Source organism: Malus domestica, chromosome 01, assembly GCF_042453785.1.
Source record: "Malus domestica chromosome 01, GDT2T_hap1".
In the NCBI taxonomy this organism is placed as follows: domain Eukaryota; kingdom Viridiplantae; phylum Streptophyta; class Magnoliopsida; order Rosales; family Rosaceae; genus Malus; species Malus domestica.
In genome coordinates this window covers 14,958,667-14,974,109 of record NC_091661.1, presented here as the reverse complement: position 1 = coordinate 14,974,109, position 15,443 = coordinate 14,958,667, and the positions used below count along the sequence as shown (strand labels likewise).

The following is a 15,443-nucleotide window of genomic DNA, read 5'->3' as shown; positions in this document are numbered from 1 at the left end:
CCTCCCCAACCAAGCATCTCCTTGTCGATCTCATCATCCAACCCCAATCATCTATCCGAGCACAGCCACGAAGTTAAGAGAACCAGCGATCAATGATCATGAGCAACACTGTCAATAAAAGCAGACAACAAAAAGAAGGTGATGGTATTAGAAACACCCGAGCCAAAAGCACTGAAGCTCTACTAGTATACACTTATATATATTAAAAAGGGTAAACCTACTAGTATACACTTATATATATTAAAAAGGGTAAACCTACTAGTATACCAAAAACTTAATTGAATTTATACATAAGCATATACCAAATATTAAGAAAATACAACAAACGGCAAGTATGAGAAAGTCCAAATATATTAAAAAATATAAATGATCTGAATTTTCAAAATTTTTAGAACGACTCCGATTCTTAAAATTCTGAATATTTGAATATAAAAATTATAATATAATCCAATTCGATTTCAAAATTTAAAACGAAATTGAGAAGTTATTTCCGGTTCAATCGGTCCAAAAACACCCCTAGGCCTATATCCTTTGATTTATTTACAAGAAGCCAAGATCAGATAAATAATATTTTTTTTTAACAAACAGAAAGCAGAAAAAGATTAAACAAATGCTCCTTCTTGAAATATTTCGTGACTAATTCATGAAACTTTGTGTACATAATCGGGATCGTTAATATTATAAATTATTATGTAAAGTTTTTTTCTACAAAAAATCAATAAAATAAAAATCTAGCCAATGAACCATATAAAAACAATAGATAAATTTGATAAAAGCATTACAAACTGTCAATCTATTTATTACAAGTTATCATTAAACAACCTTAACTTTACTTTTTTTTTTTTTTACAGAGATGAGTTTTTTTACACAATAATATATAATACGGATTGTTTTGGATTATAAACACGAAATTATGTAAATTGTCCATGGAGTGTTTAGAGTATGAACCCTTCCCCAACCCTGATGAGCTAACCATTATTCAAAGAAAAATATTACTCTGAGAAAAATAAAAATAAAACAGAGTTTTGGTACCCTTTTACCCTTTATAATCATTGTTCTTACAAAATCGACCCCTAAGAATTTTAACTGACAAAACCTAAATCACACATATCCGCCATCTCTGACGCTGGTCTGCAACTCTCTTCCGCCGTATCTCCGGCTGATGTGCAGAAACCCTTCGCTACTCTCCCAACTTCGAATGCATCTTACGGTACTCTCTCTCTCTCTCTCTCTCTCTCACACACACACACGCACGCACAGGACACACGGCACAGAAATATGAAATTTCTTTCAATTGTGCAAGTTAAAAAAGATGAAAGATTTAACGTAATAGCAGATGTGATTGTTCAATGAATATTTAGTTTCCGTTAATCAATTTAATTCATATGCATCACTTGAAATCTCAAAGAGAAAGAATTATCGATCGCTTGATTTCTGAAGCAAAAAGAAAAAATGCTTCAAACTCGTATTGGACTTCTCTATATAGCACTGTTGCTGTTGGTGTTCAATCATCGTATTTTATACTTAGTATTACGTTAATTACCCTAAAAAAATTGACCCAACATGTCGAATTAGGTTCTTTTTGTATGTCAAGGCTTTCCCTTTTCATACCATATTGCTGATTTCCGCTGCGGATTAGGCTAGTTGGACAGTACAGCGTGCTCCCTCCATTGAATCGGAGTTCAAATCTCTCTCCCTGTAGATTAGTATAGTTTAAAACATAGCTGTACAAAATGTTAAAAGAAAAAAAAATGGTTGACCCTTGAACCAGTTTGTAATCTGGGGAGGATTTCATAGAATTCCCGTGCCATAATATGCCTGTAAATGATTTACAATTTCCTAGTAACAACCAAGAAGAAGCTTAAATAAGTGCAAGTGATTATTCAAAATCTTTTATTTGACTTAGATTTTTAACCCTTTTAAGCTCTGATTTTTACCTTGCTAACTCGAAAGGCGATTAGTGTAGGGAATTAACTCTCTCGTTATATTTTACAGAAATCCCATAGTTCTTTCACTTTATGTACACTGCATATCCAAATTATTGTATTTTAAGGTGGCTGTATGTTTTTGGGGGCAATAGACAACTGTGGAAAGAATTTGGAAATACACTGTCAGTCTTTGTTTGTTCTAGCGTGTAAGATGACTTATGCCATTGCCCTTGCCGTATGGGTCCAATGCCTAACTAGCTCCGAACTCATATGGTTGATGTGTATCCCCGTTGGGAGGAAACAAAGCATAGGGAGACTAAAGCCACTTATAAATCACATGGTATCCAAAATATGTGAGAAATACGATTTTCCATATCATTTGAATAAGTCAAGGGACTCTTCTACATTTTAATAAATTTGTGACACCTGATTACCTGTGTTCGCCGAAGATTTTCCTTGTAAGAAATTTTTCGTTTGCTTTAAGCCATCAATATGAACTTTGACGACCATTATATTCCCATATTGTTATTTTGTAAATTAGAAAAACACCTCAATTGGAGAAAAAAAAATAAAAACCGTTGTCTATCCACTTGTCCTGTTCTAAATGATTCTTATTTGTGAAATTTCTAGGGAATTACGAAGTAAGTTAAGTTGTTCTGTGAAGTATTGAGTTTAACTGTTTTTCTGTTAAGTGTGATGTTATCAAGGGCTTAAATGTGAAAAGCCCTATCCTTGTTTTTTGGGGTGTATTTCTCTTTTAGTATTTTGAGAATAAACTATTTCATGTGAAGTTTAGTTAACCTTATTTATGTTGTTTCTTAATGTGTGTGTATAGGAACATATTTGGCAGTTTCCAATCAGGCCTTTGATTTCTCGTGTGCTTTTTTATCAGATACAGTTGTACGCTATGCTTTAACATTTTAAGCTTATAGGAATTCTTTCCTCTTTTTTTGTAGATCCTTTCTTCTTCATTTCTCATCCCAAACTACTGCTGATACCGATACATTAGTATAAATAAAAATGGAGCTGACCACCATTAAAGATGCATTTGATCGTGTTACAAAGAAGCAAAAGCTGTCAAGCTCTAAAGCTCAAGAAGTGTTCGATCTGATCGACAAAGAAATCAAGCAGACATTACAGAAGCTACAATCATCTAATGATCGTGAATCTCAGATTGATTGTAAGTCTTCTCTTGCTGAACTTAAAGCCAAATTAAAAGATATAGCTCCACTCAGTCAGTTGGAAAGCACGCAGAAGGAACTGAACCTAGCACTTAGCAAGTATCCAAAGATTCTGGAGAAATCCTGCATTCCTGATATATCCAAGGCTTATAGAAACATTGACTTTGATACCGACACAGTTAATGAGATAATTGGCAGCCATTTATATCGGCAGGGCCTATTCGAAGTTGGTGACTGTTTCATAAATGAGACTGAGGAATCAGAATCTGCAGCTGCTATGAAATCTCAGTTTCAGGAATTGTTTCAGATAGTTGAAGCAATGAAACATCGGAATCTAGAGCCAGCACTGAACTGGGCCGTGACTAACTCTGATAAACTCAAACCAAATGGATCAGACCTATTACTGAAACTTCACAGTCTGCAGTTTGTCGAAATAGTGCAAAAGGGAAATAGAGATGGGGCTCTCCAGTATTCAAAAACTTGTCTTGCTCCTTTTGCTTCCGACCATATGGCTGAAATACAAAAGCTGATGGGGGGTCTTCTGTGGACTGGAAGGCTTGAGCACTCCCCATACTCTCACTTATTATCACCAGCCAATTGGGACAAAGTGATGGGGGAGCTAACCAGGCAGTTCTGCAATATTCTGGGTCAGTCTTACAAGAGCCCGTTAAGTGTGACAATGGAGGCAGGGATTCAGGGTTTGCCACCTCTTCTCAAGTTTATGAATGTAATGGCAGGAAAGAGACAGGAATGGCAATCTATGAAGCAGTTACCTGTACCAGTGGAGTTAGACCGTGAGTTTCATTTCCATTCTATATTTGTGTGTCCAGTATCAAGGGAACAATCAACAGAAGAAAATCCGCCTATGTTGATGTCATGTGGACATGTGCTCTGCAAGCAGTCTATTATGAAGATGTCAAAGAACGGTACAAAATCTTTCAAGTGTCCATACTGTCCTTCAGACGTCAATTCCGCACAGTGTAGGCCGCTTGTTTTCTGATGCATCTGCAAAAGGAACTAGTTGCAACCGTGTTTCTCCTCTCACTGGATTAGGCTTGTAGAAACTAGTCATGCTGTGTTGTGTAGTTACGATATGTGGTTATGGTGCCGTGTCAAAAGTGTCAAAAGCCGGTCTGTTTGGTTTGTTGAAGCATTTGTTGTAAACAGAAAATTCCTTTTACTGGCCGGCGGTTAAAGAAATCCACTTCCCCTGGGGCTAATTTGAATGCATCATGATCTGGACCCCAAGACAAGGGCATGCTGCCTCATCCTTCTGAGTAAGTTATACTTCTCTATCTGTCTCCTGCTGGGTCATGTAAACTCTAATGTGCTCATCAGGCTTCGGGGCTCAATTGTTGACCCGATATTACAAAGCTGCGTCGTTTGGGTCATGTAAACTATAACCAGGAATATTATCAGACCGTAGTACTGAGTGACATATTTATCTCTACTAATTAATAAAATCATCTTTGTCAACCAAAAGAGGGTAAAAAGATAAATTAGTCTTCTATCCCTAAAAAAAAATGATGGGTAATAATGTAATTTCATAGGTTCAAATTTTACTTTTTTTTATTAAAGTCTCATCTACAAATGATGTTAAAATACTTCTAATATTTAAAAAAAAAGAAAAAAAAAACCTCACTCCCCCCACATTCTCATTCTCTCCCTCTCTCCTTCCTATTTTCTAAAAAAATATGTTCATACATACAAAGTGTGTAGGCAAATATTACTATATATTAAAAAAAGGATAAACCTACTAGTATACCAAAACGTTAATTGAATTTATACATTAAGTATGCACTAAATATTAAGAAAATACAACAAATTGCATGTATGAGAAAGTCCAAAGAAATATCAAAAAATATAAATGATGTGAATTTTTAAAATTATTAGAATTACTCCGATTCTGAAAATCCGATCCCGTTCCAAAATTTTGAAACGAGAATTGAAAGTGTTATTTCCGGTTCGATCCGTCCAAAAACACCCCTAGGCTTATATCCTTTGATTTATTTACAAGTTACCAAGATCAAACAAATATTTTTTTTTAACAAACAAAAAGCAGAAAAAGGGTAAACAAAGAAAAAGGAATTAACTTGGCGTTCCTCCTTGAAATACTTCGTGAGTGAATTACAAAACTTTGTGTCTATTATCGGAACTGTTAATATTATAAAGCACTATGTAAAGTTTTTATTATCAATAAAATCTTAAAAATTTAGTCATCGAACTATATAAAAACAATTGGACGGATTTAGTAAAAGCATTATAAAACGTCTATTTATTTGTTACAGGTTATTGACTAAACGACTTTAGTTTTATTTAATTTTTTTTCTTTTCTTTTTGCAAAGATGATTTTTTTTGAAAAAATAATATATAATATGAATAATTTTGATTATAAACACGAAATTCTATTAATCGATACGGAATGTTAAGAGTAGAAAAATAAAAATAAAACAGAGTTTTGGTAGCGTGTTACCCTTTATAATCATTGTTCTTACAAAATCGAGCCCTAGAACTTTAACTGACAAAACCTAAATCACACATGTTCGCCATCTCTTTCGCCGATCTGCAACTCTCTTTCGCCACATCTCCGGCTGATGTGCAGAAACCCTTCGCTACTACTCTCCCAACTTCGAACTCATCTCAAGGTATCTCTCTCTCTCCCTCACGGCACAGAAATATAAAATTTCTTTCAATTGTGCAGGTTAGAAAAGATGAAAGATTGAAGGTAATAGCGGATGTAATTGTTCAATGAATCTTTAGTTTTCGTTGATCAGTTTAATTCATATGCATCACTTGAAATCTCAAAGAGAGGGAATTATCGATCGCTTGATTTCTGAAGCAAAAAGAAAAAAAAAAAAAGCTTCAAGCTTGTATTGGACTTCTCTATATAGCAGTGTAGCTGTTCAATCATCGTAATACTTAGTGCTATGTTAATTACCCAAAAAAAATTTGACCCAGCATGTCGAATTTTTCGGTTCTTTTAGTATGTCAAGGCTTCCCTTTTAATACCAGATTGCTGATTTCCGCTGCGAATTAGGCTAGTTGGCCAGTATGCTCCCTCCATTGAATCTGAGTTCAAATCTCTCTCCCTGTAGAATGGAGTAGTTTAAAACATAACTGTATAAAATATTAAAATAAAAAAAAATGGTTGACCCTTGAACCAGTTTGTAATCTGGGGAGGATATCTAGTTTTCCCATGCCATAATACGTCTGTAAATGATTTACAATTTCCCAGTAACAACCAAGAAGAAGCTTGATTAAGTGCAAGTGTTTAATTCTAGTCTTTTAACTGACTTAGATTTTTCACCCGTTTTAAGCTCTCTGATTTTTACCTTGCTAACGCGAAAGGCGATTAGTGTAGGGAATTAACTCTCACATTATATTTTGCACAAATACCATACTTCTTTCACTTTATGTACACTGCATATCCAAATTATTGTATGTTAAGGTGGCTGTATGTTTTTGGGGGCAACAGACAAATGTGGAAAGAATTTGGAAATACACTGTCAATCTTTGTTTGTTCTAGTGTGTAAGATGACTTATGCCATAGCTCTTGCTGCACAGGTCCAATGCCTAACTAGCTCCGAACTCATATGGTTGATCTGTATCTCCCGTTGGGAGGAAATAATGCATAGGGAGGCTAAAGCCACTTATAAATCACATGGTATCCCAAATATGTGAGAAATACAATTTTCCATATCATTTGAATGAGTCAAGGGACTCTTCTACATTTTGGGTAAATTTGTGACACCTGATTAGCTGTGTTCGCCGAAGATTTTCGTTGTAAGAATATTTCGTTTGCTTTAAGCCATCAATGTGAACTTTCACACCCATTATTCTTCCATATCGTTATTTTGTAAATTAGAAAAACACCCCAACTATAAGGTTTTTTTATTTTATTTTATAGAAAAACACTTGAAGAGCTCAATTGGTGAAGGAAAATAAAAACCCTCATCTATCCACTTGTCATGTTCTAAATGATTCTTAGTTGTGAAATTCATATGGTGTTACGAAGTAAGTTAAGTTTTTCTCTGAAGTATTGAGTTTTAACTGTTTTTCTGTAATCAAGGGCTTAAATGTGAAAAGCCCTATCCTTTTTTATTTTTGGGGGTGTATTTCTCTATTCGTGTTTTGAGAATAAACTATTTCATGTGAAGTTAAGCAAACCTTATTTATGTTGCTTCTTAATGTCTGTGTATAGGAATGTATTTGGCAGTTTCCAATCAGGCCTTTGATTTCTCATGTGCATTTTCATAAGATACAGTTGTACACTATGCTTTAATGTTTTAAGCTTACAAAAACTCTTTCCTCTTTTTTGTGTAGATCCTTTCATCTTCATTTCTCATCACAAACTACTGCTGATACCGATACAGTAGTATAAATGAAAATGGAGCTGACAGCCATTAAAGATGCATTTGATCGTGTTACAAAGAAACAAAAGCTGTCAAACTCTAAAGTTCAAGAAGTGTTCGATCTGATCGACAAAGAAATCAAGCAGACATTACAGAAGCTACAATCATCTAATGATCGTGAATCTCGGATTGATTGTAAGTCTGTTCTTGCTGATCTTAAAGCCAAGTTAAAAGATATAGCTCCACTCAGTCAGTTGGAAAGCACGCAGAAGGAACTGAACCTAGCACTTAGCAAGTATCCAAAGATTGTGGAGAAATCCTTCGTTCCTGATATATCCAAGGCTTATAGAAACATTGACTTTGATACCCACACAGTCAATGAGATAATTGGCAGCCATTTCTATCGGCAGGGCCTATTCGAAGTTGGTGATTGTTTTACAAGTGAGACTGGGGAATCAGTATCTGCATTGGCTATGAAATCTCAGTTTCAGGAATTGTTTGGGATAGTTGATGCAATGAAACATCGGAATCTAGAGCCAGCACTGAACTGGGCCATGTTTAACTCTGATAAACTCAAACCAAATGGATCAGACCTATTACTGAAACTTCACAGACTGCAATTTGTTGAAATAGTGCAAAAGGGAAATAGAGATAGAGCTCTCCAGTATTCAAAAGCTTGTCTTGCTCCGTTTGCTTCCAACCATATGGTTGAAATACAAAAGCTTATGGGGGCTCTTCTGTGGACTGGAAGGCTTGAGCACTCCCCATATTCTCACTTATTATCACCAGCCAATTGGGACACAGTGACGGGGGAGCTAACCAGGCTGTTCTGCAATATTCTGGGTCAGTCTTACAAGAGCCCGTTAAGTGTGACCATGGAGGCAGGGATTCGTGGTTTGCCACCTCTTCTCAAGTTTATGAACGTAATGGCAGGAAAGAGATTGGAATGGCAGTCTATGAAGCAGTTACCTGTACCAGTGGAGTTAGACCGTGAGTTTCATTTCCATTCTATATTTGTGTGTCCAGTATCAAAGGAACAATCAACAGAAGAAAATCCGCCTATGTTGATGTCATGTGGACATGTGCTCTGCAAGCAGTCTATTACGAAGATGTCAAAGAACGGTACAAAATCTTTCAAGTGTCCATACTGTCCTTCCGATGTCAATTCCGCACAGTGTAGGCCGCTTGTTTTCTGATGTATCTGCAAAAGGAACTCGTTGCAACCGTGTTTCTTCCACACTGGGTAAAGCTTGTGGAGACTAGTCATGCTGTGTTGTGTAGTTAGGATGTGTGTTTATGGTGCCTTGTCAAAAGCCAGTTTGTTTGGTTTGTTGTGGCATTTGTTGTAAATAGTAAATTCTTTTTACTGGCGAGCGGTCAAAGAAATCCACTTCCCTGGGACTAATTTGAATGCATCATGATCTGGATCCCAAGACAAGGACATGCAGCCTCATCCTTCTGAGTAAGTTATACTTGTCCTGCTATCTCCTGCTGGGTCATGTAAACTGTAATGGGCTCCTCAGGCTTCGGCCTTAAGTGTTGACCCGATACTACAAAGGCTGTTGAATAATTTCTCACTTTTCTCTTATATGTATCTGTTTACCAACACAACACAGACAGTAACTTTGTACTTATAGTAATTCAATCAAGTCAGCTTTGTCCATTTCTTGTCTTAGCAAACAAATTTTAGATAGATCTTTGGATTCTTATCTTGTTTGGCTTCTTTCCTCTTTTCTTGTTGCCTCCATGATCTGAGAAAAGTTTCATTCATTTTGGACATTTCATATGATTACGAGGGTTCTTCACAAATAAGCCCTCCAACTCCTTTCATATGTAAACGAATTAAGTAATCTTATGATTCCCTGATTCATGTCACACATTGTGGGAACTAGGATACCCCCACAGTTCCACACGCACATGTAATCATATCATGGTGGTGAATTATGTAGGCAGAGTTTTAGTGTTAAGCTTATATGGATATGCCTTTTGGGATATAAATTATATTGGTGGTGCTTTTGAGATAAGCACATTTGAAAAGCAGCAGCAGCAGCAATAAAAAAAGCAGCCACTCATGGAAAAAGTGCTTCCAAAGTGTGCGAAATTTAAGGAAATGATGAGTTTCCCCCTAAAAAGTGCTTCCAGTGGCCACAAGAGAACCATGGAAAGAAGGAAGAGTGTGATTCAGAAGAAATCAAAGCCCCTTTTGCAAGCTTAAGTTACTGTCAACTCCCTCCCCTTTATGTAAAGATTTAGCCTTGTAAAGTGTTTGAGAACCTTTTATTATTTTTACCTTTTTAACTTTTTACTAACGTGCAACTCAAGTCATGGTATTAGGAGTAAATATGATGGGAATGTAAATGGTTCATGAATATAAGCATGTGATTAGTTACTTCCATGGGAGGGGAAGATTATTTCTTAATTATACAAAGCATGTGATTATTTCCTAGTTAAGGGTGGAGATTTGGACATCTTGATATATTTACAAGTTTTGTTTTGTGAGTCTCGTTCTCTTGGTCGCATGGTGACCAAGAGTTAGATTGGATATTATGAGTGGAGAATAAATGAATGTGCTTTCACTAGATGACCGGAGAACATTTTTGTTTGTTTTGGTAAATCAGGTTGCTCACAAGCTTTCGATGTACACATTTCATACTCTTCTTTTGTCGTTCTTCACTCATTTTGTAAAATATAGATGTTCGATTACAGAATGACATTCTCGGAGCATGAATATCTGCAAACAAGTTATTTGAGTGAGTTTTAAATATCAAGTTGTAGCCACTTAGTACTATGGTCTAGTGATATTCCTCTTCACTGGTAAGGGAGAAGTCTTAAGTTCGATTCTCTCCAAAAGCGAATTTGAACCACATTATTATTAGCCTATTATAAGGCTAAGCTTGCCCCTCTCCCACTCATTGTAGATCATATCGTTTATTAAAAAAAAAATATATATATATATATATCAAGCTATAGGACCTTGCCAATAATAGTTGCATCACACAGATTCACACAGATTCACACAAACCAACATATGTTAAATGGAGGAGGGAAGATGGCATATCAATTCAGAAACTTAAATGTGGTTGTGGTGATACACACACACACATACATAAACATACTTATATATAATTTGTATTAAAGTAACGTGCATGCATGCTATCCAAACAAGTTCTCATGACCCCCATTTCATTTGTGACAATCGTGGGATCTCCATTGATTGGGAATGACCCTCCTCTCCTAACATTATGATGGATAAAGGGAACATGTGCACATCTCTCTCTTTCCTTTCCTCCTTTTGTTTGTATATTTTATGCATATTTTATTTTTGTGATACAAGTGAGAGAGGCGAATCCAAATACAAGACATCAGGTGAATGGTTACACATCTTATCTACTTGAGCTAGAGCTACATGTAATAATTTCAAGAGGTTCAAAATAATAAACTAACACATGAATTTGGATTTACAAAATAGGAAGTGATTTTCACACTTCCTTTTTAATCTTTTGCACTTTTTGCTTAATTATATTTACGGATTATCTTTTGATTAATTCAATCTAATAGCTAAAGCAAGGTGGGAACGTAGAAATCACTACCCTTACAAAATAGGATAATAAATCTCAGAAGTGCGCCACACATGATAAACAAAAAAAAAAAAAAAAGAATAAAGGCAGTCAAATTTGAACACATGCAATGTACCATCCATATCTAGTGCTAAATTCCCCTTTAATTAAATCAATCACTTGGTGTCCATTAAAAAAATCCAATTTGTTCATAGAAATCGGACACTGATTAGGCCTAATCAAATCCCCTCAACTCTAAAATTCTTAAGCGAAAGTATCATATACTCCGAAACAGTATAGAATTATTGGAAAGAAAAAAAACAATCTATATTCAAACAGTTTTGGCCCTTGGCATCACCTGCAAAAGCATGATTGTTTGTCATGGAGTCAGTCATTTGGTGGCCAATTTGTCTTTAAACCCACCAAAAACCACACCAACATCACACCAGCTCACACTAACTTACAAAACCCTAACCCATACAGTATCACCTGCAACTCTTTATTGATTAGACCCATCCACCATTTCCAAAAATAACCAAAAACAAAAACATGCATCATCATATAAAAAATCCAAAACCCATCCCCTTCTGCTCCTTTACATAATATATATATATATATATGAATTAGTTAAATAAATATCACATTATCGGGGTTTGAAGTATCAGAAATGCTAGCTTCAGTCGCATGTAAATGCCGATATAGCCGTTGATGATGGTCGATGCTACTGTAGCTCTCGTCTTCATCAACGGCTAAGACGCCATGCCACTAATAAAGCACAACTCCATGGGTTTTTGGTGGGGAATATACTGATTGATAGAGACAAAACCAAAAGAGTCACCCCCACCAACATATAAATTTTTTCTTGTGGGGTTTTGTTCAATGTTTTTTCCTTTTTTCTCTCTTGCGCTCGACTATCACTATCACCATCCACTCCCTTCCAAAAGGGCCACGCCGTCCGTTACCGCTTGTCGCCATTATGGGCCTGGGCCCATTATTTGAAATATTTTTTCTCATCATCATTTAATTTTTAATATCATCATATTCCTTTTTGTATTACACTTACAAAATATATCAAAAATAAATTAAACTAAAATCTGGCATTTTCGAAGCCGTGTAAGTCGCTTACTCTGTTCATCGACTTCCTCATCGTAGCCACCTTAGCCAATTTCTCAGCCGCGCGCCAAGCCGACGTCGGCGTTAGCGGCTCTTGCTTCTCCTCCGCCTGTCCATTACTGCATCCCTTCTTGCTTTGCTTCGCCTCAACCTCCGCTAGCAGCTGAATCTGCCGCCGCCGCTGAAGCTCCGCCATCTCCCCCTCCAAGCCGCGGAGGAACTCCTCCGCCGATGCCGAGCTCGACTGCACGAGCAACGTTCGCGCCGACGATAGCAGGTGGTACGCGCCCGAGAAGTCGCTGCTCCTCTCCACGAACCTCCGCGACTCCGCCACGGCTCTTGCCGCCACGTGGAGGTTCCTTAGCCGCTCGATGTTTGGGTTCGACGATGAGGATCGGACGGTCTGTGATCGAGGTACGAGGAGGACCCGCTCTTTTGAATACACAAGCTCATTGGACGACGGGTCCCTGTGTGTGGACCTCACGGACATCACGTTCTGGGATGAGTGGGGCCCGCCGGTGGCGGAAACCGCTACTTTCAGTTCGACTAACAACTCTCGCTCCTCTCCGGCGTAGAGATCTCCGAGTCGGATCGACCCGGATCCTAGAGCAGCGGGCCGACCCGTGAGTGAATACACAGCGGCGATCTCGGCCGGGCTTGAACCCGAAACGACACCAAGTTGGAGACTGAGATCCTGGACCACGACGCTTAGTAAGCCTCCGACGCACTTCGCTAGCGCGTCGTCGCAACCATCCCCGAGTGCGACGGTGTGGACGGGGATGTCGAGGTGAGGGAGGCGCGTGGAGGACACGACGGGGGAAGATCGCTTATGATTGGCTTCTGGTTGTACGGCATCCGATAGAAGCATGATACTCGCGACGGCATTTTTCTCGCGCCGGTCTTGGACCACCTTCGCGGCCTTCTTGAGCGCGTCGTTAACGCACATCCCCTGGCCGACGCCGCAGAGCGCGTCCACAATCCGACGCGCCGAACGACGACCAGCAGAGGTCATTCGCCGTAGTGGTAGCAGCCTCTTCGAAGTGGAGGAATACGCGACGATTGAGAGACGGTCAGTGTCACGGAGCGACGAAACGACAAGTCGCATCGCGCGCTTCATCATCTGAATCTTCGCATTGCTCGCACTTACGCTCACGTCCACCACCGTCACCAAGTCAATCGGAGCTCGACGCTCTAAAGACGCCGTCTTCGACTCATTGGTTTGCGGTGCCTTGAGCTTCAGAACCACCGCGTGTGTCTCATAACTCCTCCCGACCGCCACAACCGCCGATTCCGGCAACAGACTGACCTCCACATTCTTAACATTCCGGTCAGCCGAGGCAAAACGCGATTGAGGCTTGGAACTCGTATTCACAAAGAACCCCTGGAATTCAACGGCGTCGTTTTCGTCGTCGTTCTCTTCTGGTATTGGGTTGAAGCGGGAACCGGAGGTTGGGGACGAAAGCGGCTCATCGTCATTGTAAACTCTCAGAGGCTTAGTCTTGACGTCTCTGGGCTTCTTGGGCGATGAAATTGGTGGCGGTTTGTGGACGGAGATTAACGGCAGCTCCTTCCAGGCGGTACTGCAGACGGGGCACAGGAGGAGGCTGTTCTTCTTGACGTGGGCGGAGATGCAGGCGAAGTGGAAGGAATGGGAGCACTCCGCTGTAAAAATGGCGGTGCCCTGACCGCTTTTCACACTATGTAAGCAGATTCCGCATCTACTCTGCAAAAAGAAGGAGTCGTCACTATAATGTTTTTGGTACTAAAAGTTGAATTTTTTTTTTCTCTGTTTTTTTTTAAAAAAAAAAGGAAATTATGAAAAGGGGATTGTGGAAAAAGATGCTTACTTTGGAGAGGCGTAGGGTGGACTTGAGGAGGGAGAAGCTGGAGGGGGATTTTGGGGACGATGGGTTGGAGCGCTGGAAGTGAAAAAGCAGTCTAGGGCTGTAGCTGCTGGCTTTTTGGGGGGTTGTGGCGGCGGAGGAGACGTTGCATTGGAGTTTTGGGGAGTTGGGAAGTGAGGAAGTGGGGGTGTTGGTGGCGGTGGTTCGGCAGCGGAGGGCGGGGCTGGAGACTACAGATTGAGCTTGGGATTGAGATTGGAGGCGTGTGGTTGAAGGGTTGGAAAAGAATCCAAATTTGGAGTTGATTCTGGGGCTCTGCTGATTGCCGTTGTTGTGATGTTGCTGCTGCTTCTCAATAAGCACTTTTGAGTCTCTGTCTTTGGTGATGGATGTGCAGAAGGCCCTTCGCCAGCCAGTCACCATTTTCGAGCCTCTCTCGAAATCTGCTTCTCGAATAAGCACTTGTGGAGGAAGAAAAAGAGGGGTTTGATTTGGAAAAGAGTGGGGTTTAGGAAGAAGCAGATGGGGTTGTCACCTTGGTCTTTCGCATGTTTCCATTTCCCATGTTACTCTGCAGCCTCTGAGTAAGAAGTAGTTCTGCTTCTGCTTTTCTTATTTTGCATCAATTGCTCTGCGTTCTCCTCTGTGCTTTCTCTTTCTTTCAGAATTCAGAACACAACACAGCAATTGGAAAGTCTTCGCTGCTCTTGCCAAAATTCAATGCTCTCTCTCTCCAATGTTTCTCTCTCTAGAACTCTTTCTCTCTCTGGGCCTCTACGGCTCTACCTATAGGATGATAGATGTATGATATAATGCCAATATACAACAGAGGCTTCCTTTCCCTTCCCTTCCCTTCCATTATTATCAACATTTATTTATGATATTTATACTTTAATTGGGGAAAACAAATTAGAAGATTGATGCCATTGGGATTAACATTTTTAATTAGGTGACCGGCAAGTGGAGGTTGTTTTTAATTTTACCTATCCAAACAGTAACAAGTCAACCGGACCCGCTCTTGGAATTGAGGCATCAGTGCCCCCATTTCCATGTTTGGACGGGACACCGACCTCTGCTGCACGCACGACTCCTTTATCTAATATGACATAACGGCACGGTTACACTAGACTAAAATCTAGAGATGTGAATTTCAAACTCGTAAATTTAAAACTTCTTACTTATCGATAAAAAAAGATATTACATATTGAATGTTTCTACAATGTTCTTACGAAATGACTTCTTATTTTTTTTGTATGCTCTAATTTTGGCGAGACTCTTTTGTCTGGCACTTGGACTACGGCTAAATAGACGAGGGTGAGACCAAACGGTGGGAGTTTGGTGAGCCTGAAAAATCAAGAGATGGGCAAGTGTTGTTTTTTGTGTGTATGTGCCATAACGATGAAGTAGGCCAAGTTTTGAACCGAATAGTAACCTTGGTATACCGTGTAAATCAGGTTTTTCAGCCGTT

At 39.0% G+C, this 15,443-nt stretch overlaps 3 protein-coding genes across 5 annotated transcripts; 2 read left to right on the top strand and 1 right to left on the bottom strand.

Annotated features, from left to right (window-relative positions):
- Positions 1 to 985: 985 nt before the first annotated feature.
- Positions 986 to 4,591, top strand: LOC103417566 (protein RMD5 homolog). Its single transcript, XM_008355741.4, has 2 exons — positions 986 to 1,210; positions 2,885 to 4,591. Exon 2 carries the CDS (start codon positions 2,949 to 2,951, stop codon positions 4,107 to 4,109), a length of 1,161 nt encoding a protein of 386 aa, XP_008353963.1. The 5' UTR covers positions 986 to 1,210; positions 2,885 to 2,948; the 3' UTR covers positions 4,110 to 4,591.
- A 993-nt stretch (positions 4,592 to 5,584) lies between these two features.
- On the top strand, positions 5,585 to 9,124 carry LOC103417567 (protein RMD5 homolog). Of its 3 annotated transcripts, none has more exons than XM_008355744.4 (3): positions 5,615 to 5,754; positions 6,674 to 6,773; positions 7,433 to 9,124. In XM_008355744.4, the coding sequence occupies exon 3, from the start codon at positions 7,491 to 7,493 to the stop codon at positions 8,655 to 8,657; it is 1,167 nt and encodes a 388-aa protein (XP_008353966.2). In that variant the 5' UTR covers positions 5,615 to 5,754; positions 6,674 to 6,773; positions 7,433 to 7,490; the 3' UTR covers positions 8,658 to 9,124. The 3 variants fall into 3 exon arrangements, with proteins under 3 accessions (XP_008353964.2, XP_008353966.2, XP_028945491.1); XM_029089658.2 differs by having other exon boundaries at positions 6,674 to 6,892; XM_008355742.4 differs by lacking the exon at positions 6,674 to 6,773 and having other exon boundaries at positions 5,585 to 5,754.
- A 2,913-nt stretch (positions 9,125 to 12,037) lies between these two features.
- On the bottom strand, positions 12,038 to 14,907 carry LOC103417568 (probable E3 ubiquitin-protein ligase EDA40). Its single transcript, XM_008355745.4, has 2 exons — positions 13,979 to 14,907; positions 12,038 to 13,854 (listed from the first exon to the last, which is right to left on the bottom strand). Exons 1-2 carry the CDS (start codon positions 14,396 to 14,398, stop codon positions 12,106 to 12,108), a joined length of 2,169 nt encoding a protein of 722 aa, XP_008353967.2. The 5' UTR covers positions 14,399 to 14,907; the 3' UTR covers positions 12,038 to 12,105.
- Positions 14,908 to 15,443: the final 536 nt, after the last annotated feature.

What these genes read in the sequence shown, in the direction of transcription:
- LOC103417566 (XM_008355741.4), top strand. Translation starts at nt 2,949, where the DNA reads ATGGAGCTGACCACCATTAAAGATGCATTTGATCGTGTTACAAAGAAG.
- LOC103417567 (XM_008355742.4), top strand. Translation starts at nt 7,491, where the DNA reads ATGAAAATGGAGCTGACAGCCATTAAAGATGCATTTGATCGTGTTACA.
- LOC103417568 (XM_008355745.4), bottom strand. Translation starts at nt 14,398, where the DNA reads ATGGTGACTGGCTGGCGAAGGGCCTTCTGCACATCCATCACCAAAGAC. An exon ending in CCACCCTACGCCTCTCCAAA is followed by an intron (nt 13,855 to 13,978) that starts GTAAGCATCTTT and finishes TTCTTTTTGCAG; the next exon opens with AGTAGATGCGGAATCTGCTT.